This window comes from Ursus americanus, chromosome 24 (assembly GCF_024610735.1).
Source record: "Ursus americanus isolate L20-20 chromosome 24, mUrsAme1.1.p, whole genome shotgun sequence".
NCBI lineage: Eukaryota > Metazoa > Chordata > Mammalia > Carnivora > Ursidae > Ursus > Ursus americanus.
Window position 1 is genome coordinate 6437621 of NC_142150.1, and position 23040 is coordinate 6460660.

The window sequence follows — 23040 nt, forward strand, 5'->3', positions numbered from 1 at the left end:
GATCTTGTCTCAGTGTGGGGAGGCCCCCCTCATCTGCTCCTGCAGGGCCTAAGGTTCATCCTCTTGCTTCTACAAGGCTGGATGTCAATCCCCACGTTAAAAATACCTCAAGCCAGGTACCCAGGGGAGCTGGAGGAGGCATGCCCCGTGGCAGTCGCCTGGGTGTCCTCCCACAGCCCCCCCCCACTCTCTCACACCCACAGTTAATTAAAGGTCACATTCCTTCAGTCAATTTCATGGTTTAGGCATCAGAAGTGCTTTTCACAGTGGGAGCTTTCAGAGAGCTGTGGTAAGGAAACAATAGCAGCTCTCTTTCACGCAGAATGCCTCTCACACTTCCCCGTCAGCTTTCTCTCGCGCTCTGTGCTCTGAAGGCTGATTTCGAACCTGAAGCTTTATTACCTACAGGGAGGCGTCCAGCGCTCCTCTCCTGAATGCGGATGGGAGACTATCCATACGGGAGACCACAGTGGGCCTCAGAGCTGCAGAACTCCATGTGGAACATCCTTCCCCAGCAACAAAACCAAGATAGTCCACCAAAATGCTAGTGGATGAAAATGCACATCCGTGGCACCCTATGAACCAAACCCAACCCCACTGGCAGCTCTGAGGAAGGAACTACTTCCTATGTAGAAGCCTTTGCATCCTGACCAAGGATGGAAGAGATCAAGGTCTCATGCCCTCATCCCATAAGCCTGAAATCTTACAGTAGAAATCACAAAGAACTGAGCCCAGAGTTTGAGGCAGCAAGAAATAACTCTTCTGATTTACACAGGAGACGTCTTCATTTGGGATCCAGATTTGATAAGACCTGCACAGCCTTTGGCTTTGGGCTTGGCTCCAAGGAGGTTGACATGCTCAGAAAGGTGTTGTGTCCAAGGGAGGCAAGACGCCTGATGTCCCTCACCTTTAGGTCCAAGTACTCCAGGTCCTTCTTCAGCTGGAGGTAGGTATCGTCAGCCTTCAAATGAAGCACAGAGAGAAAAAAGCCAGTTACGAACACCAGGAGTTTCCAAAACTTGGGGCTTCATGTGTGAATCATGGACTTTGCACAGCTTTGGGGTAAAGGAACGACAGCAGACTGACACATCCAGGGCCACGGAGGAAGCACAAATGTCTCAGCGCGGCTCAGAGCCTTCTCTCAGCATGGTGATCTTGCAGGTCACTGTGGGGAAAAGCCAAGCTAGTCCTGCCGTTGGCTGGGGGACAGTTTGGTGGGGAGGAGGGAGACAGCACACATACCACCACAGGGCTAGGACAGCGGTGCAGCTGAGGCCAGTGGTGAGCTCCTGAGACAGAACTAGAGACATCTAGCTGGAAGAGGAGAGGCAACACCTGAGCTAGGGGCCCCTCAATCACCACTGCTCCAATCCCTGGCACCAAACCTTTGCACTAGCTCACTGCACATGCATGCAGCAAAATGACCCTTGGTGGCTAAATGCCCTAAAGGGACAGGGAGTTGATCTGGGGACCCAGGATGTTGATCTTGGGTCCTAGGATGATAAGCCCCAGCAGCTACTTTCAGCTCCCTTGGCTCAGCATGGGGCCATGTCTGGAGCTAGCTGAGGAAGTTTCAATGTCAGACCTATCTGCTTGCACTGTCTCTGACAATCTATTGACTTCTTCAGTGTAATTACCAGGAACAGTGAGAATAAGCAAAAGATTCTTTTCATTTTCTAGGACCCATGTTTCCCATGTAATGGACCACAGAAGCTAACTGCTAGGCAGAGGGGCTGTAAAAGTTTAAGAAAAATGGCCCAGGTGCCACTTACTCACAACCAGCTAAGAGGTCTCCCGGCAAACCGAGGCAAGCCAGAGCTGGGGGAAAGGGCCCTGTTTACATCTCTGATGTCAAACAAGTAAACAATATGAGATGTTCGGGCTGTACTTTTAAGCATGAAAAGACCTGAAGGACCATTGACAGGGACACTGGAGACTTCCAAGATGTTATTTCTATCCCTAAACTGTCCACTTACCCATCCCTACTTCCCTAATCAGCCCAGTCCCGATACACTTTCAGTAGCAGTAAGGAAGACTGAGCAGAGGAATGTTATTAAAAATCACCCCAATTCACAATTTAGGGGTTTTGCACGTGTTCCCTTACATTCATTTTTCCAAGTACATTTCCTGAGTCCCTCAGGGCTCACTAAAACAGGACAGTTAAAGAAGGTGACACTCCTGTCCACTTCCTCTCCTGTCCTCTGCCTACTTTTGTGCAGCCCAGAGGGACCAATCCTGTATGGACAGCTGCTCAAGATGCCTCAGAGAGCAATTCCCTGGCCACTCCTTGAGGAGCTTGCCTGCAGACCTCCATGTCCCAGAAGGTTTAGAACACTGCCAGATAGGACCTGAATTTTGGCTCCAGCCGGCATGCCACTGGCTGAGGGATCCCGGGCAAGTCGCTTCCCCTTCTGGATCCAGCACCTTGTCGGTGGTAATAACTCCTGTCTTGCCTAACCTCTCCCAGGTACAGGGAGGTTCTCTAGGATAAGGGATATGCGGATGCTTTGTCCATCAGCAGGGCACTGTCCAGATGGGAGAGGGCACCCTGCCTTTCCCCTTTGGGCTGACACCAATGAAACACACCTTTCTGCATCCCAAGGAGGGCCACGGTGGCAACAAGGGTGACAGCCAGCACAGCCCTTCGGACATGACCACACACCAGCCTGGCAGTCACTACTCGCAGCCGGAGAAGCCACAGGTGAGGGCCCTCACGCCACATGCAAGCTCCTCCACAGCACCAGGGGTGTGGGCCCCGCCACCACTGCGCAGTGTCTGGCGGTAGTGACCAGAAGCAAACAGGCAGGGAGCGAGGGAACGAGCCAGACAGCAAATACAGACGAGAGCGTGAGCACAAGAAAACACGGGCCAGCACGTCACTTCACTGCCCCCCACCAGGGTGGCCCCGGCCCTGAGAGGGCCCACCAGCGCTGACCTGGCAGGCGGGAAAGGTCAGCTGGTGCTGCAGTAACTGGCCGACGGCGAGATTTCGCACGCTGGCCAACCTGGCCTGGTGCCGCCGTAAGCGGGTGAGAAGCAGCGAGAGCTCCTCCAGCTGCAGGTGTGTAGACACATCACGAGGAAATTAGCCACCGCAGGAGCACGACGCTATAATTACTCTTCACCCCGGTGCCGGGACAGCACTGATGTGACACCATTAAGTAATTATTGCATTAATTCTGTCATCAGGACAAATAAAGGCACTGGCAGAAAAGGGGCTGCAGGAAGCAGTTTGTTTTGTTTTCTTCAGGAAACAGCAGCCAACAGTGCAACCTCACCCCGACTCGGACTTTGAAGACAAAGGTAACTAACCAAAGCAAAGACCTGGACGAGAGAGGAGAGGAGCTAAGGGCAGAAAGGCACGTGGCTGGGAAAATGCTGCAGGCAAAATGCTGCCTGAAAGAGAAGAAAAGCCCCCATTCTCCTTCACGTCCCCCAAGCTCTTCCTCTGATCTGGGGAGGACCCCATGTCAGCTGGATGACACGGAGCAAGTCACTGGACTCCTCTGAGCCTCAGCTTCCCCGTCTCTAAAGTGGGGGCTGACAGCTGCCCTGCAGACTGCAGGTGACTGGCTCGGGGTGGCGGAACACCCGGCACTTTGCAGGCGGGATCACGTTCATGGGGAGGGGAGATGAGGAGCGGCTTACCGATTTTCCATGGAGACTGGGAGCGCTGACCGTGTGGGTCATGTAGCCCATGGAGGGCATGGAGCGGCGGTCCACGTGAGAGGAGTTCTACAAGTGGGGAGACAGGAAGTCAGCTTGCGGGCCGGCCCTCTGCCCCTCTCTGCCGGGACGGGCTGCCACATGGCACTACCCCTCTTCATCTGTGAAATGGGGGGTCCACATCTTTCTTACCGGGTTACAACAACGGTAAACTGGGAAAGCTCCTTGGAGAGGTAAAGCTGAAGTCGGGTTATTATAAATTATTGAACCGACTGAACACAGGTATCTTTTCCTGCAGACTTCTAGTTGGATGATCCTTCATCTCTTAATGCCTCAGGGTTCCCATCTGTGCAATGGGCATGATAATAGCACCTACCTCATCGGGTTGTGGTAAGCATTAAAGCAAAGCCTTTAGCACTGCACCTGGCACCTAAAAGTACCACAGGGGTGTCACCTCTCCTTATTCGAAATTGTTCTAATTTGTGTTCAAACCACATGAGGATCCTGGTGTCCTAATGCTGAACCCAGCTGCCCGGCAGCCCTCCGGAGTCTCACCTTGGTGGCGTGGCCCCGTGCCTTCCTGGGAGAGCTCCCCAGTGAGATGTCCACGCTCCTCCGCTGGTCTGGTGGCTTCACGGTGACCCTCTCTGCTGGTGTGTGTGGCCGCCGGGGTGGGAAGACCCTCGGGGGGCCCGGAGGAGGGATGTCGGAGGGAGACGGAGGCACTGAGATGGAGCGGGGCACCTCCAGCATGCTCCTGCTCCGGCCCTGGTCGGCGAACTCTGGGGAGCCGGCGCAGATGGGCGCCGTGGGGCTGCCGTGCCGGAACTGCTGGCGCTGCTGCCACTCATACAGCTGCCACACCGTGCCGTCCCGGTGCGCCCGGCGCTCCTCGCTCGACATCTTCAGGTGACTGGCTCGGTCCTGCGCGTACTTGTAGTCACTCGGCAGGTTGCGGGGAGGAGGCGAGGAGCCGCCTGAGGGATGTCGGGAGCTCTTAGGCAGAGTCTGGTAGTTTTCTGGGAAGGACAGTGACTGGCTAGGACCCTGGCGAGGAAGGGTCTGGTCCAGGGGCAGGCTGAGGAGAGAGGAGGAAGACGGGTAAGACGACCAGCACAGGGTCTGCCAGGCTTCTGGAAACACGGCTAAGTAAATCCACAGCGCCAGCCCCACAAGGGAGCCCTGGCAGAACCCCCAAAGAACAATCAAAGCAGACACCCAGGACCTCAGTCACTCCCTATGCGGAACACTCCAAAACCGTTGTTCTCCAACAACCTGGGAGTATCAACCCTACCAGGCAGCCCGACTGCCTCACTCCCATCGCTTCAAGTGCAAGGTGATGAAACCTGCCTCCTCCTCTCCCTCTCGCTGTCAGTCAGCTCTTCCAAACAGGTGTGTCTGTTTCTAGGAAATGCCCCGTAATTCCCCAGTCACTGAGACTTGCCCTCTGCTCGTATCCTCACACCAAAGGAAGTGGCTGGCACCAACTCTCTTCTTTTCCTACTACTCTAGTCCAGATACTGATTTAATCATCTTCCCCCAGATCACTCTGAGCCCTTCCTAACCAGTGTCCACACCGTACACATTCAACTGCTTGGATCCAATCACTCTCTTGCTCCAAAAATATCAATGACTCCCACTGCTTATGAAATAAAATTGACACCCTTCAGCCCAGAACACACCACTCTCTAGTGCCTGATCCCAACCCACCTTGCAGTCCTGCTGTTTTCTCACTGCTCTTCCAACAGGACTGGGCTGGGGCAAGCCAGGCATCTAGGGCCCAACAGTTAAAGAGGCACATCCGCTCAGGTGCACCCCTGCACTTGCCGGGGCCTAGGAATGAGAGCCTCACCCTAATCCCACCTAGCCTCCTCCACACCTGGGCAACTTCTCAGAGTGGGAAAATGCAGAGATAGCTTGACCTGGGTTTGAATGCTAGCTCTACCATCCACTGGCTGGATGACCCAAGGCAGCTTACGGGGCTGCGCTAAGCCTTAGCTTCCTCACCTGTAGCATAAGGACAGAATTATCTCCCTCATAAGGCTGTTCTGAACAGTAAATGAGACAAGAAAACGCAGGTCCACGCCTGATACACTGACGCAACTTCTCAATGGGTTCTCCCTTTCTGCCTCTCCCTATTCTCATAATATTGTTCTTCCCTCCCCCACCTGTATGGGCTCCCCTTGCCCTATTCACCCAAATCTCACTCATTTTCCACGACTCCTATGCTCCTTCCAGAGAGGACTTCTGCAGCCCTAAGGGCTCCCACTCTACTCTGACCTAGTTATTACGTTGTAGGAAACTTGTCCAAGGTCTTTTTATTGATGCAACCTTTTCATCCTTGCAAGACATCTCTTCCCCAGCCAAGCTGTAAATCCTCAGAGGGCAGGAACTATGTCACACTCTGCAGTACTGTCCACGGTCTGACAAAGTTCTGATGCATAGCCAGCCAGCCGTTGTTCTAAGCCAGTGCATCCACATATGGGCTTGGACGGGCAGCTTCAGCACCACCTAGGAGCTCGTTAGAAACGCAGATTACCAGCCCCCCCCCCCCAGACCTGCCAAATCGGAAACCCTGGGGGTAGAGCCGGGCCTCCTGTGTCCTAACAAGCCCTCCAGGTGGCCAAAGTTTGAGAAGTGCTAATTGTTCTTAAATTCACTTCATGTAATCACTTCCTTACTATGACCTCTGTGTCTTTTATGTCCTCACTCTCCTTACTATAACATGGGGATACGAAGAACCTAATAGATTGTTGTGGGGACTAGAAATAGTTGTCATTCAAAAACGGTAGCTTTCTTCTCTTTTTATTTTTATCTTGGCAATTATGGGAGGTAATTTTAAGATCTCTTCAGCCAGACTTGTCTATCCGGCTAGTGTGTCTGTTTGCCACTAGGTGGCAGGATTTGCTGCTGATTTCCCAAAATCAGAGTGGGAATGGGTCTCCGAGGAAGGGCAGTGGCTGAATCCTCAAACTGCAGTGTTGGCAGTGGCAGAAATTAGGCTGGGGGCCTCCCCTGGGGACTCCATACTTCACCAACCATTGTCACTCTGGCTGAAGCAAAATTCAGACTATGCAAAGCATGTCCTAGCTCTGCTCCCAAACCCCTTTGGTCTGGTTCTGTAGGTGGCTCTCGGTGCCTGCCACCCTGACAGTCAGAGTCCCCCACAGAGTGGTGCCCCAAAGCCCTCAGCTCATCCTCTAGCCTGTGCCCTCTGCTTCCGCAGTGTCTGCCACACCTCCAAGCCCTCGCTGCTGGCCATTTAGGGGCAACCCCCAAAATCCCAGTGCAATGGTGAGCTCCAGAGGCCAAACCAAGACAACTAACCAATGGTGGAGTTGAGGGATGAGGCAATAAGTTTGCAAGAAGACGTAAAGGTCCCCCTGAAATAGGCAGGAGCACCCACAGCAGCTTTGCCCCTGAGAGCAGATCCATTTGCTGGCCCCCAAACCCATCCTTACCCCAAAAGAAAGATTCTGGTCTCTTGCCCTCATACCCTGCTCTGTGCCAAGGGGCCTCCCTGTTCCAAAAGGCACAAAACAGGATATTCTGATACAGCCACTACGAACTGGTCATATCAAAATGTAAAATCAATTTCTATACCCAATTACTTATGCAGTAGATATTCTTCACCCTGCCCTCCACATCAACAGTGCAAGACTTTCACTTTCTACTCTGTTCCTCATTGTAATAGCTGAGTCCTTGATTCCATCCCCACCCCTGCCTTTTTATTACAAGTATGTAAATTACTTGAAATAGCAGGGGGGAAAAACGGAAGGCTAGAATTTCAAAACAATCTCTTAGAATGTAGAATTCTAAGGGTATGTCAGTCTGTCCTCACGAAACATCATTCTAAGGAGTTTAACGATGGGAAACATAATGCCTGTCTCCAAGTACTAAAAGAACCGTTAGAAATAATTTCTTCTGTGGTCTAGATCCACGAATATGAGATCATATTACAGTGCAAATAACCCTCCTTCCAATGCCTAATGTGCCCAATCTAACGAGACTGGCACAGTCTTAATCCTACAAAGCACAGACATCCCTCTTTTGTATTTTCAAATGTTGGAGGCTCCTTCACTAAGCAGCCAGATCTACTTACTACTTGACTGTAAGAGAATACAAATACACCTTTAAGGTAAACAGCAGTACTGAGAATGCAACATGCAGTCCTTTCCAGATGCAAGTAAATGATCAGAGACTGTGCACTTCGCTTACTCAGACAGCTTTCTTCTCAAAAGGGTGTCTTCAATTCCTCACTTTTCCCTTTCAGCCCACTGAGATCTGCTTCCATCGCTAGACTGAAGTTCCTCTCGCTGTGTGCTCAGTGACCTCCAAGGCCAATGAACTGTTTTCATCTCCAGACCTCATGTCACCTTGCCCCTTAGACGAGAAAGGCTCAAACTTCCAGCTCCTATGCAAGCAAAGTCCAATGCTTTCCCCAGCCCTGTCATCTACTTGCAACTGACTTAGCATCCCTCAGCTCCCCTATGGGCCCCTGAGCCCAAGTACAGGCCCCTGTGTGTAGCAGAACAACAGGTTTGTGGGCTGCCAGAAGCACTTATGTAGAGACATTTCGACCAACAACTTATAACTGCGTTATCACACAGCTTTTGAAAGTCCTTTCTGTGCCCCCGCCACAAAGGGTTTCTTACTGGCCATGCGACCTTTTCTGATTTTTTCCTGTCCTCTTCTTCCCATACTGTGCCTCCTGACCTAACTTGAAAATCCTAGCTTGACTAAGGACAGGTCAGGTCTGCTCATGTAAGCCCATCAAGCAGCTCAGTGGGACCAAAAGCGCCAGTGACTGAGCAGAAGACAGCAGAGATCTGAGGTTCCAGACACTCTTTCAGCGGCTCCCGGCCTCCTCGGAAGGCAGCAGCCCCAAGGAGAAGTCATTCCCAGCGCAAACTCCTTCTAAACGAAACTCCCTTTATCAACACTCCAGTTCCCCCCCACCACCACCTTCCCGCTCACCTCCTTCACAGACACTGCTCTTGTCCACCCCTTGGGCTGCAGGTCCTCAGCATTCTGCCTCTCATGCTCTGCTATGGCTCACTCTGAGCTAGGGATTCTCCAGCCTGGCTGCACATTAGAGTCACAAGGGGGGCGGGGAGGGGTGTGTTGTTAAAACTCCTGACAGCCAGGCTGTACCCCATCTACCTATTAACCGAGCCACACTGTTAAATGCCAGCTCCACCTGTGGCCCTGCTCGCCTTCCCGGCCTCAGTGAAGCGGTTTGCCAAGTCTTACACCTGCTCGACCTCAACCTCTGTGTGTCCTCCCATCCTCCTCAAAATCTTCATCATCTTCACCGCTTTGGTTTGGGTCTCACCCGCCTCCTACCCAAGCTATGACCACCTTATACTCAATCACTGCCTCTTTCCAGGCTCTTCTCCATCTAAACCATCTTCCATATTGTCACTGGAGCAAGGAGTTAACCTGAAACAGGAGTTCCCCGTGCTGATGTGGAGGGAGACAAACAAGGACACTTCGGGTGGGGTATAAACCGAAACAGCATTTTTGGAGGGCAATTTTGTGATAACTATCGTAATTGAAATGGCATATACCCTTTGATCCAGTCACTCCACTTCAAGTGATCTGTTAAGTACACAGGCACTTGTATGCAGAGACAACGGGGCAGGGATATTCACTGCAGCATAGTTTGTAATAGCAAATGTTCGTAACCAACCTCACTGGGCATCAATAGGGTATGGCATAAATGCCACTGCATACGCACACAGTGGAGCACTCTGCTTGTTTCAAAGTCACGATACATGTCTATGTGGGCTGATATGGAAAGACAGCCAAGATACATCCAGATATTGACATACACACTTGCATATACACTGATACTTTAAGCGAAAAAAGCAAGGCGAAGGACACGGTTTATTTTTCTTAACACAGCGGTTGGTCTTTAGGGATTGAAAGTAGGTTTCCAAAATAAAGGAGAAGAGCCCTTATTTCTCAATATTTATCCTTTGGTATTTGGATTTATTTTTTTAACTTTGTGAGTGGATTACTGATTATTTGCGGGTACTGAGCAAAGGGAGATTTACACAAGCAGCTATAAATTTGGTGATTAAATTAGTAATTGGTACGAAGAAAACCAAGTGAACCACAAGCGTGAAAATTATCAACATCAGAAAACAAAAAACTGTTCAACAAATGAAATTTAATTATAGTACATTATGGCCCAGCTGTGAATATTTATATTGTCATAATAATATAAAAACTGACTAGTGATCTGTAAAAAAATTATGCTGTATCGTAAAGCTAAAATAAGAGTAAGTGTACATCTATTGGAAAGGCACAGCGGGGAACAAGACACTTCAATCCTTATCTTCTAGAGTAGAATGTCTATTGATAACTAAAACTGAAAAATCGAGAAAGAGCAGTGTTAAGTATCTTATTTGGAAATACAGAAATAAATTGGGAAAACTACTGAGAGAACTGAAAGTGGCTACCTCAAATGGACAGAAATCAGGAGTAGGGATGGATGGGGGACATACTACTGAAGTCCTTAAACTATGTGCATACAATAAAAAAAAAAACTTTTAAGAGTAAGGAGTAACTAAAACTACCATTTTCATTTGGGGCAGGGCACATCAGAATCACCTGGCAGATTTCTTCACCGTATACATGGACTTGCTATATTGGAGCTGGGATGTAGGAAGGGCTGTCTAGGCTGCAAAATCTCCCCAGGTGTCCCGATGCCTCCTTCCTGCCAATACCCTTCAGACCATGGATGGCTTTGACAGGCCTCCAAGACTAAATCCAAACTCTTTAGCAAGAAATACAAGCTCATCTGAGCTAAACCCTTAGCTTTCCTATCCTCCCCTAATTCCGGTTTCTCCTGCTTTTACCTCCCCTAGCCTGTCCAAATTGACTACAGTTCCTAGGAGGTGTGACATGTAAGAGAAAATAGCTAACTTATCATGAGTAGCTTCTCTGACACACTGTCTCCTCTGCCGGACCCCCCTTCTGCTGCGAACTTCTAAGTGTTGAGGTACCATTTATGTGCTGACTGTTCCCAACCGGACCTCAGACCCCAACACCATAATCGATACCCAATTGTCAACCTGACATCTCCCCTTGGATAGCTAATAAGCTTCTCAAACTTACTGTCCAAAATGGGAACCCTGATTTCCCCCCAATCTTGCTCCTAAGCCTTCCCTGTCTCAGCAACCAGCTGGTTGTTCAAGTCAAAATTCTAGGGATCATCCTTGTTCCTCCCTTTCTCTCATCCTGAGCATCCAACGCATTAACAAACTTTGCTGTTTCAACCTTCAAAATGTACCTCAAATCTTTCTCTTTCCTCCTATTTTCACTGTTACTATCCTGGACTATCGCAACAGCATCTTCCCTGGGCTCTTCTTCCCGAATTACTAATCAGATCATGTCACTTACCTGCTTAAAACTTTCCAGTGGCTTCCCCTATTGCTTTTTCAAATAAAATGCAATTGCTTTACCTTGGACTAGGAGACCTGCATGATATAATGCCTGCCAGCTTTCCAACCTCATTCAGCAGTGAGGGCACTTTGAATCACCTCCGGGGGGGGATCTACCTAGCCCAGCACCAAGAATACAGGCTTCTCTCCCCTGTGTCCCTGGGAGGTAGCTTTCTGTTTTTAAGAAGACACACAATTTGAACAAATGGAATTGACACCTGGTCAGTCCTGGCTGGGAATGGGAAGGTATCTTAGCTACAACACCAAACGCCCTCCTCTTCCTAGCCTGTCCCACAACAATGTCTACCAATTCCTTGGGGGATTTCCATTGTAATTTCTCCATCATCTCCCCTCACAACTGCCCACCTAGACCAGATTAAAGAGGTTACACAACGAGCACGCGCACAGCACCCCCACACACCTGGAAAGAGGCCGAGGCTATTCCCTTAGGAGCACTCCCCCCCCAGCCCACAGGGGGAAATGCAGTGTGGTTTTTAGAACATGTTTATCAGGCAGGTTAGTCTATGGCAGACTCGGCCTGAGCTCTGGCACATCCACTGCAGCCCCTTGAGTCCCCGGGGAGCTTTCTGAAAGCCCCAGGGATTTGCTATCCCTTCGCCAGTCAGTGGCTGGTTTTAGAAGCCCGAGGATGATGAAACGATTTACTGTCTTCCTAAGGAGGACAAAACACAGCGGCTTCTGGAGAAAATGGGGAAGCTGGTGACCCTGAATTCTTCACATTCAGAAAAGCGCCCTTACTAATCTAAAACTGTAATAAAATACAAACGGTGCTTTGCAAATAGCAAAAACCGCATGCCCCCTAAATAATTAAAAACTGCTTCTTGAAGGAATAGGTATGATAAAGCCTACTGTCAACAGTGCCTAAGCACTTCTCTGTGTGCCTGGAATTGAAAACGGATCTGTATTTACTCTACTTTCTACAAACATTTCCCAGATGCGGAGAAGTAGTGGAGTAAGAGGAGAAGATCAGCTATGTCCATCGTAGCTTGCACGCTTGCTGGGGAACCAAGAAGCCACCTGATGTAATCTCATACAGGCTCGGGAGGGTCATAGACCTGGGTCTGCACTCTGGCTTTGTCACTTACTGTGCGCCCTGGGCGAGTTCCTTCACTTCTCTAAGCCCCAGTTTGTCTATAACTTGGGGATATCATCCCATCCTTGCAGGGTTGTTACAGAAATTTCCGGAGCTAATGGAGGTGGAGAGTTTAAGGCCAGTATTTCCCCTGCACGTGCTGGGGAAATGATAGCTCCTATTATTGCATTATTATGCTCATGAGTAGCAGCCCTCCTGAGTGTATTACTGACCTCCTGCCGTCCCCTTTCTGGGCTTTCGCCCAGTGCTCCACCTGGGCCAGGCTGCTCTTCCTCTGGCTGTGCTTTTCAGCATTGTTCCTGGGAGGAAAGGCCCGCTGATACCCGCCGGTCCCGTTCTGCTCTCCTGGGCCATACATGGCGGGCGGCACCCCGTTCTTCTCTGCCCGCTGGGGCTGTGCTTGCTGGCCTCTCAGGCCACCAGGTAAGTCCACGAACAAGGCATCCTCCTCAGCTGGGGAGTACGGGGACCTGGCCTTGCTCCTATCTCGCTTGCCCTCCAGTGGCTCCCTCTGGGAACGGTACCGTTCTTCCTCTTGCTCCCGCCTCTCAAAGCCAAAAGAATCCTCATGGCTTCGATGAGAACAATCCCTCGCATGTCCAGGTCCCACGTGGCCACACTCTCGACAGGACTCTGTGTGGTTGGCCTGGGGGACCGCCTGCCGCTCCACCTTGTCCACGTCCCTGCAATGACAGAGGCACATTCAGCCCATTCCAGACAGCGCCGCGGGCATCCAAGACTCCCGGGAGAACACACACTGTACTCGAATTTCCTCCAGGCCTTTGCCTGGGCTGTTCCCTCCGCCTGGAATACCTTTCACACCTAGTCCCTCATGCTTCCTGCCTGACTTCTACTCCTTTGGGACCTGGCCTACATGTTGCCTCCTCCAGGAAGCCACTCCAGTCACATACTCCCAGTCTAGATTGGGACCTTAGCTGACTCACTGTCACACTAACCACACTGGACCATAACTGTGTTTACTCATCTAATGCCCAAGTAGACCATGAATTCCCTGAGGCCAGAGGCCCATCTGTCCAATTACAATATGCCCACAACTGGTGCATATGCAATGACTGGTGTACAGTAGGCGTTTTATAAATCCTACTGATCGAATAAATGAAACATGTGACAATCTCATGCCTTTCCCATCTGCTCTTTGTCCATCTGTCTGTCTGGGGCAGTCCAGCTTGGACAGAAGGCTCCCGAGCCCAGGGTCTCTCCCACTGGCATCTAGCATAGCCCAAAGGACAATCAGCACATAATGAACATTCTCCCAAGATGGTGAGTAGAGAACTGGCTCAGCAACCTCTTCAGATGACCTCTTACCTAGTGCTCAAACAGGAACCCACAAGAACACTGGCCTAACAACAATCCTCTGAAGCAGCACTAGTCAGATTTTAGAGATAAGGAAACTGAGGCACAGAGAAGATAAATGATTTGCCCACGAGCGTAGTGCTACAGAGCCCATGTGGTTCCCACTGCCTCTCCAAATGTGTGCCCATGGCCCACATACGTGCAGACCTAGAAACTGTAAAGGAGAATGGGGGGTGCCATCAGTCAGGATGTGAACTGAGGCTAGAGGAAGAACTTCTGGGGGCATCGAGAAGGACTCCTCTTTCGTGGCCTGTCTGCCACTGTAAGCTGCCTTTCTGCCCCCCTTCCTTGGGGCAGGACCCTAGTTATGTCTACGTCCCCATTACTTGGTAGCAGGGACAGAGCAGCAGCTCCATAGGCTGTGAAGAATTTAGACTGGGGAGGAAGGAGGACACACTCCAGCCCAGCCCAGAAAGACCAGAAAATTACCAAAGACCCTTGGCTGGGGCAGCCAGGTTCCTCGGTAAAAAGGTCCTGGCCTTGAGATCCATCACTCCTCAGATGGCCAAGCCAGAGGGCTCTCCATTTCAACATGAAAGCATACACTGGAAATGCGGCTGCATTTATAACTTAGTGGCCACAACCCAGGCATCCTGACAACAACCTAGGAACCCCAGCTACCAATAATCAGCACAGACTCAGGGCAGAATCAATGCGGTCTGGGAGACTGTTAAAATATCAGTGTAAAAAATATATATATATCAGTGTAAAGTAACAATGTAACCCCTAAGAAAAGCAATCACACATCTCACTGTCCATGTACTCTCCTGACTTTTCCATGAAAACCCAAAGCTTTGTTTTAAAAAAAAAAAAATCAATTTCAGCATTTCATTTTTCATTTGGGGACCACCTCCCCCACTCCCAATCCATGTGGTTTGGGTGCTGCTGACTCTCCTACTCCCTGTCCAGCTGAGGCTCCCAGTCTCAGTGATTAGTTTGGGGGTTGACACATAACCTATTCCAAGCCAGTCAGAGTTAGTTCTGGGGTTCTGGCTGGAGCTGGTCTCGAGCTGCTATAACTATATGGGAATCAGCTGTTTGAGAATGTAACCACCAACGAAAGGAGATGGAGAGAGAGAGAGAGAGAGAGAGAGAGAGAGAGAGAGAGAGAGAGAATCCTAAATATCTGGCCTGAGCTGTGAGATTTAGCCACACCTAAACCAGATATATCCTTGGACTCTTTGGTTGTGAACCAATAAATTCTCTTTCTCACTTGAGCTAGTTTGAGTTTGGGCTCTTTACTCTTAGTGGAAGGAGTCCTATTATATCATTTTATAATGACATGTCTAGATCGTGATCTCTGAGGGCCCTTCCATTCCTAATGTTCAGTTAGTCTGTAAGCTCCAGTAGTGGGAATATATGGGAAATATTCAGGGGCTACACTTTAAGAAAAAGCAATTCTTACTGTACATTCATTAAGGAACAACTCTTTTCCACAGTATACATTATAGGTTTTAACACTGTCCTTTCTTCCTTTAACCCTCTATAACTGCACCAGTGTAACCCCCACCAGTAGCCTTCAGGTTGCCTAGGTTGGCCTTGATCTTCTTTACTCTTTCTCAAACTTGGGGAAACCCCCCCCCAGGGGAGGGGCTGTGCTAAGGCTGCTGCCTAGGGGACTAGCGCTCTGGCTGCCCTCTGGGTCACACCCCAGCCAAGTCACCGAAGCTTGATAACCTGGTTACTCCAATTGTGAACTTAAGCAACTGTCCCTCCTTGTTATTCCCACCCCAGTGATAAACAGCACTTGGTCACGAAAACCAGGCTGTGAAACAAACATGCCACCTACATAAAAAACATTAAAACTAAAAGGAAAAGGGGGTTTCCTCAACTCCAAAAACCAAGGACGGTGGGTATGATGACACAGCCCAACCAACTATAATGGGGATTTTCCCTTCTTCCAATCAACGTCCATGTATTTAATGTGCAACCATCTATCCCCACTGGGGCGGGCACTTTGAGGTATAAGAAAATAGCAGAGAAAACGGTCTCTGCCCTCAAAGCCAGACAACCCTAAAGCCCAATTTAATCATGGTAATCACATTTAATAGTGTTTTTATTAACTGACCCCAAATCGTGGGTTTGCAGTCTTTTCTCACCTTGGAGCCAATTTATAACTATAAATCCCCGTCTTTACTATGTGTGTACATACGACGTGCACATCCTCACATACGCCAGCACATCCTGCTGATAACGGTGATAGAGAATGACCAATCCTTTCTTCAGATTAACACCCCCATTTACTGCAAAATAAGACTAAAGAGAGCGGCTAAAAAAATGGTAGTCTGCTTGCCACCAAGCAGCCTTCTAGGCCCTCAAACTTGGGATTATGAACAGTTCTTGGTCTCTGACTACTGGGCCTTATATAAGATGCCTTTGGGCCCAAAAAACTCAGGCTACAGCTGTAGGTAAGAAAGATGAAGGTAATATCCTCTACTCCCCCACCTTAACTGACTTAAACAGTTAACTTGCTAAAATACATGATTTAAGGCAAAAATGTTTTCTGGTTTTCGCCCATCTCCCTGCATTCCCTACAATTTAACACACAACTTCTCAAATCAGGAGACCTGTCACAAAATAGATTTGCAATGCTCGATTTAGCACAATGGTGGAAAAGAATGAAGCATCCTTCAGCTCTCAATGACCATCATTCAGAGAAGTTGACCACGCAGGGCACACATGTTCAGCTAAGATGACACAAGCCCTCCAGTGCAGGTCACTACTATTATTGTGAGCACCTGGACTCAGTGACTGTTCAAAGTCACAGGGAATTCTTGGCATTTGGTGACCATTTTGGCTGAATGTGTCAAACCCAGTGGGCACAGGGTTTAGCGCCAGTCAGACCTGAATTCAAGGGTTGGTTCCACCTGATACAAGCTGGGTGACCCTGAACAAGTCTCTGACTTCTCTGGTTTCAGATTTCTTATCTGCAAAATGGGGACAACAACCCCCGCTTTGTTGGACTGTGGCAAGAACTAAAGGAGACAATGCCCAGAAAGAGCACAGCAGAGTGCCTGGCACACAGTGTGCCCTCAAATACACATGCATTGACGACCCAATATCTATTCTCTCCCTCTTCCTGGACCAAAGTTTTTCTAAGTGGCAAAGTAGCCAGTAAAAAGTCACATTTCCCAACCTCCCTCGGAGCTGAGGGTGACCATGGGACTTAGATCTGGCCAAGAAGATGTTTAGCTGGGTTAGCTAAACCTTCCCTTCTTCCTTCCTGGAATTTGGACTATGTTGGATTTCAAGGTGACAAAAACAAGGATAAAAGCTACCCGCTAAAACCTGGGTAGAAAGCGAGCAAGAGCCCAGATCCCTGACGGCATCATACCAGCCTGGACTAACTTCCTCTGGATTTGTGTCACGTGAGAAAACTAAAACCCAATTTGATGATGCTATCCTAAGTTGGGTTGTTCTGTTACTAGCAACCAGACACAATACCTAACTGCTGCAAGGGGCTAAACGTTATTAGCATGAATTGGGTCCCTCCGTTTTTAGCACATCACAACAGTGTTCTGTGTCTGCTTAGAACATATTCCTGTTTCCTCCTGCAAGTGGGAAAAGAACTCATCTCAGACCGGGGATACTTCTTTCATCTTCCTTTTCTTCATAAGAACTTAGAAGTTAACAGATTATACCAAGCACTGAACATTATTTTATTCTGCGTCTAAACCCTTTATCTTACCAGGAAATAAGAACTATTATTTCCAAAGATTTGGGTGGGAAGAGGAATGACAGCTTGTAGGGCCTTGGTTGGACTTTGGTCCCATGGCAGATACAGCCCTTCTATCAAATTCCCACTAGAGGATTCCTCCCTACTCTCCACACTGAAATGATCAAACTAGGAACCCAAGAACAAGGCCCAGGCCACCAATATTCTTAGAGAGTTTAGTCTGAACCAGATCAGGTGGCGGAAGTCCTGCCCTGGGAAACCAGCTCAGCCTATGTTGACAGACGCTGAGTCCTGAGCACTGACCCCGGTCTCAGGAGGACAGTGGGCTCAAAAGTCACAACTGACCCTAGGCACAGTCTGCAGACTTGTACAAAAGGCTAAGGAGAAAGGGGCCCAAAGTATCTTGGGAGCCTATGGCAGGTCTGTTCACTGGAATTAGTTCCTAGCATTTGAGGAAGGAAATGGCTGGAGAGAAATAGAGACAGGAGTCTGTTTCTTCTCTCCCCCAGAGTTAAATAGGGCAGTCCCCCTGGGAGTGGAGCAGATATCTGGCTCCCTTTCACGCTCTGCTCTAAATTAACAATAGAGGGCCTGACCGCTCTGACAACACACTCCCCAGCTCCTCAGGCTGTCCTCCCCCAAAGAAGAGCGAGGCTAAAAAATAAATGAAACACTGGACTGCCAGGCTGAGGTGCCTCCTGCCTCAAAGAAGTGGCTACTGGCAAAGTCCCTTGTGAAGTTTTAAGGACTGACAAATCAGATAAAGGACGTTTGGTCACTCCAGGTCTCCTCACTTTGTTCATTCCTACCTAAAGTATCCTTCCTTCTTTCTAGCGGGTGTAAGTCATGCTCAACCATCAAAGTTCAACCCAATCCAGTCTGGGGTTCTGGCCCACGTTGCGCACTTCTCATCTCCCTGTGGCAGTCACCATTCTGGGTCACTCATTTTTTGTGTGGCCAATGCTTGGTTGTAATTACCATATTTGGGGTCCTACTGTGTGCCGGGAACTTGACATAGACCATCTCTAATCCCTACAACAATTTTGCAAGGTCAGTACTGTCAAGCCCAGAGTGGCTGAGGGCACACAGTCAGTAAGTACCTACAATAAATTGTCTCTACCAAAGAATAGGGACAGTGGCAGCAACAGTCATCACCGAGCACTCACTAAATGCAAAACCCTGAGCTAATAAGTTAAATATATTACCTCCTCTTATCATTGTCCAATCCTCCAAGGCTAGAGATATTATTAATCTTTCATTACAGGTAATAAAAGTGAAGCTCTAAGAGGTTAACCAATTTGCCTTGAATCATGCAACCAGTGACATAAGCAGGATTCAAACCCCATCTGATCTGACTCCAAAGCCCTGCACCTGGTTGAAAACATTGCCATAAATTACTTCTGCTCAAGGTGCAAGGGGCTTGTCCAACCTCAGGTGTTCCTGCTACACTTTACTCAACATGATCTGGTTTTGGAAGGCCAAATATTTAGTTCTCTGAAGACAGTGCAGATAGTCAGGAATGTATGCGCCATTTCTGAGCAGGATGATTCCCCACATGTCAATTCCACAACAGTGGTTGGATTGCTCTGAAACACCCCAAATCCTTATTCGAACCCCTTACAGGTAGAGGTTTCATAGCTGTTTTGCTCATCCATCCATCCACCCAGCTGCCCAGCCAGCCAAACAGCCACGCATCTATCCATGCACTGTTTGCTTACTGCGTGCAGATACCGTCCCATTTTCTAGGAGTTTATAGATGACTAGGGGTGACAATGAGAAAGCAGGCCAACGTAACTTGAGCATGAAAGTCCTGTGCAAAAGGAATGACAAGCTGGGGCATCTAACACTGAAGGGTCAGAGAAGGAGGAAATAACATCTAGGCTAAGGCCCGAAGCATGCACTGACTTTTTCCTAATAAGGGTGAGGGCTGGGGCAGCAGAAGAGCAAGGCCCAGATGGATCCTGGTGCCTCCTGAGATGGCCCGACATCTCTCACCCAGACTCCATCACAGCCTATTCTCCCCCTTGCTCTCTTAGATGCAGCCACACTCCCTAGCTTTCTGTTTCTTGAATAAACCAAGCTCATTCCTGCCTCAGGTGTTTGTAAGGGCCGTTCCTTCTGCTTAAAGCACTCTGCCTCAGCCTCATATATCAATCGGGCTTCTCCTCCATATCTTCCCTAACCACCCGAACAACAGTGGCTATTCCCTGCGCCCTTGTCCCTCTCATCCCATCACCCTATTTTACTGCCTTCATGCATGGATCATGATAGAAAATCATCTTGATGTTTACCTGCTTATGATCTGTCTCCACCATCCCTACCCAAGAATGCCTGGGACTTGCCTCTTTGTTGAACACTACTGTATTTCTCAGCATCTTCAACCGTGTCTGATGCACAACATGCCCTCCATAAAGACTTGTAGAATGAAAAACTATACAGATGACCACGTGCACAAATGCACCCAATTTAAGAAGTTCAGTACTACTGGGGCACAGAGAATGGGGAATAGCAAGACATGAGCCAAAGTGTCATAGGGACCAGACCCATGCAGTGCTCAAAGTCCCTGAGGAAACTGATTTTTACTCCAAAGGTGATTAGACTATAAGTTCCTTCAGTCCGAAGACAGGACTACAGTTACACAGAGACCAGAGAGGTTTGGAAACAGAAAGGAGATCAGTTGTCTTCTGACAGGCCCTCCTATCTGAGCTGCTTGCCAGTTTTGTGAGCTGTAAAGGCAAGCTAACCTCCTTGCTTAGTGTTTTAACTTGTTGCAAAGGACAAGACATCCTTAGACAAGAGACAAAAAGCAGTCCAATGCAGGGGAGCTGGGAAGACAGATTTCAAGATAGTCCAAAGTCTGACAAGTGGAAGAACATGAAAATGGGGGGAAGAAATTATGAACCGAAGGAGCTAGTGAGCAGGCTTTGGCAACACTGCGTGGTACCCCATCCAGTGTGTGGGGTGGGATCTTAAGAATACGTGAATGAATTTCTATCAAGAGACTGTGAAGCCTATGTAGGAAACAAGGGGATAAACTCAGGAGTTGCAGCAAGGGTGCTCAGCTCTGCTCCTGGGTCAGAGGAATGATGTGGGAAGAGGAGGGAGGAGGAAAGGGAGAGGGGCAGGTAGAAGGAAGGATGGGCAGAACAGAACCACACTCACACTGCTACAGGATGAGTACATCCTGATAAGGGAGAAAGTGCAATTTGTTCACAGACGACTCCTCATCAATGTGACCCAGAGGAAGAACGATGAAACTGGAAGGGTGTAAAGAAAAAAGAGCCCATGACATTGTTAAACCAAACCCTATAGAAGGTAGCATATCTGATACAAAGTATCTTAGCCATCCTATTAAGTAAGCACTTTATACATTTATTTATTTTTTTTAAAGATTTTATTTATTTGAGAGTGAGCAAGAGAGAAAGAGAGAGCGAGCACATGAGCAGGGGCAGAGGGAGAAGCAGACACCCCGCTGAGCAGGGAGCCTGATGTGGGCCTCGATCCCAGGACCTTGGGATCACGACACTAAACTGAGCCACCCAGGCACCCCTACGTTCATTTATTTAACTTAACTCTTGTAATAGCCCATGGACTGAGAAAAACTGAGGTTTAAAAGCATACCTGATCTGTACAAGTGACTCAGCTAGAAAGTAGTAGAGCTGGGATTTGAACTCACATCTATGACTTCAGATACAAAGCTCGGGGAAGAAAACTAAAGGTAAAAGAAACCAACACAGAAGAAAGTGAGGGGTGAGTCAGCTGGCCTGGACGTTCATTGTCTGGGCCTCCTTTATCCCATCCCAATGAGTCATTTCTCCTTCCTCTGCCCACAGCCCTGGCATTGACTTGGCCATTCACCCCTACCTCACCCTCAGTCCCTGTGGTCTGGTTCTCAGAAGTGAAGCACGTATCCCAGGCTTGTGCCAATCAGAATGTGCATTCCCAGGATGTACCACAGTACACGGTTTAGGGTTTAAATGGGATTGAAGCCTGTCTAATCTGAATGGCTCTGGACAAGACTCTGGCTCTTTCCTGCTGGACTTTCCCCCCCACAGATGACAGGAGTCCAGGGCTACTGCAGCTACCTTGCCACCAGATCTAAGATCTGCCAGGGACCTCCACATGGAGTTGAAGAATGAATCCAAACCAGAGGTAGCCAGAGCCCAGAGCCTTAGACAATGACTTATAATATTGTCTGAGCTTTGAGCCCACCTGTTTCTAAAGCTAGACCTATCCTGAACTTTTCAGTTAAGGGAACCAATGAATTCCTCCTTATTTAAGATAAATTTGGGGACATCTGGGTGGCTAAGTCAGTTAAGCATATGCCTTTGGGGGGCTCAGGTCATGATCCCAGAGCCCTGGGATCAAGCCTGGCATCGGACTTCCTGCTCAGTGGGGAGTCTGCTTATCCCTCTCCTTCTGCCCCTCCCCCTGCTCATTCTCTCTCACTCGCTAATAAGTGAATGAAATCTTTAAAAAAAAAAAAAAAAGATAAATTTGTCTGCATTTTCTGCTACCTGCAATCAGGAGTCCTACTATAAGAATAGAAGCATCTGGTGAGAAACAAGTTGGGCAGAGATGAATACATGACCACTGGGGCCCCCCACTTAACACAGATGGAGGTTTTCCAATGCAGATCACCAAACTGGAGGAGAGGGAAGATTTAGTACTGCTTGATGAATAATTCTAACTAACCAAATGTCTGAACATCTTATTCTGGGAAAACAGAACACTTAATAAGTCTGGATTTGCTTGGCTGACTATTCCATCTCTCAGAAAGCTAAGGGAAAATGCTGTTCTGCCTTTATCTAGACTCAGATGGTAAAACACATTGTTTTGTTTTGTTTTAAGGAAGGAACTTTAGGCAAGCATGATTATGGGATTTTAAGAATTTATTAAGGGCATAAAAAAAACAAATGCTAAAAGTTCAGAGAAAATCTAGGGACAATAGCCTGAGACCCTAAAAGGGAAGGAAGGCAGCCCAACAGATAAGGGGTGGAGCCTCTACAAAACAGAATCTGATAGTTAATTACAAAATCTTAAAAAAAAAAAAAAAAAAAAGTAAAAAAATTGGAACATCTTCAGGCAGGAAAAAGTTTAAAAAAAAAATGGGCTAGCAAATTAATCCCGAACAGTTCAAGGCAGGCGTCACTTTTCAATCACAATACCTCTTCCTGTTAAGACTGATTTCATTCTTAGGCTACCTTTGACCCAGTGCCCTAGTCAGACATGATGAATTGAGCAGAAACGGAACACAAGAAAGAACCCATTTGCCATTGCTGGTCTAAAGAAGCCAGTACAATAACACAGGCAGCTCCCAGAGCTCAAGCTAGAAAAGGACATGCACAAGAAATGGAAGGTAGGGGCGGAAAATCAAGCACAGACGCACAGTGGAATGGGCCCACAGGAATGATGGCAAAAGGGGCAGAGTCTAGAAGGAGCTGAGCTTGGTTTATGTAGAGCAAAGCAAAACAAAAACAAACTTTCTACTTTCTAAGAATTAAAACGAAGGAGGGGAGGGCTTTAAAAGAATATGAGACATAGGTATCTCTGCTTGGGGAAGACGATGTGCATAAATAAAGCTAAATGCTTTAACTTCTGGGTTTAGTTCCATATCTTCATCAAGAAGCATGATCTTCTCCATGGAAAGGAAAACGACCTTAGTTATGAGAGACTGAAAGTTCAAGACAGGGAGGAAGATGGGAAAGGCCCCAGGGCCTTAAGGGAACTCAGAAACGGGCTCAAGAAACCTCTCAGGT

At 48.5% G+C, this 23040-nt stretch overlaps 1 protein-coding gene across 16 annotated transcripts in view; it reads right to left on the reverse strand.

Annotated features, from left to right (window-relative positions):
* PLEKHA7 (pleckstrin homology domain containing A7) overlaps positions 1 to 23040 on the reverse strand; it is a 232005-nt gene that overhangs the window by 59856 nt on the left and 149109 nt on the right. For 15 of the 16 annotated variants that reach the window (XR_015721534.1, XR_015721535.1, XM_045796579.2 and 12 more), the window contains 4 exons: positions 12444 to 12914; positions 4222 to 4744; positions 3649 to 3735; positions 908 to 961 (listed from right to left, as the gene is read on the reverse strand). Coding sequence is in view for 14 of the 16 variants with exons in the window: in XM_045796579.2 (XP_045652535.2) it covers positions 908 to 961; positions 3649 to 3735; positions 4222 to 4744; positions 12444 to 12914 (1135 nt within the window). In the remaining 2 variants the exon portion in view is untranslated. Of the gene's footprint in view, positions 1 to 907; positions 962 to 2935; positions 3056 to 3648; positions 3736 to 4221; positions 4745 to 12443; positions 12915 to 23040 lie in introns of all 16 variants that reach the window. The other variant, XM_087855330.1, reaches the window with a different exon arrangement.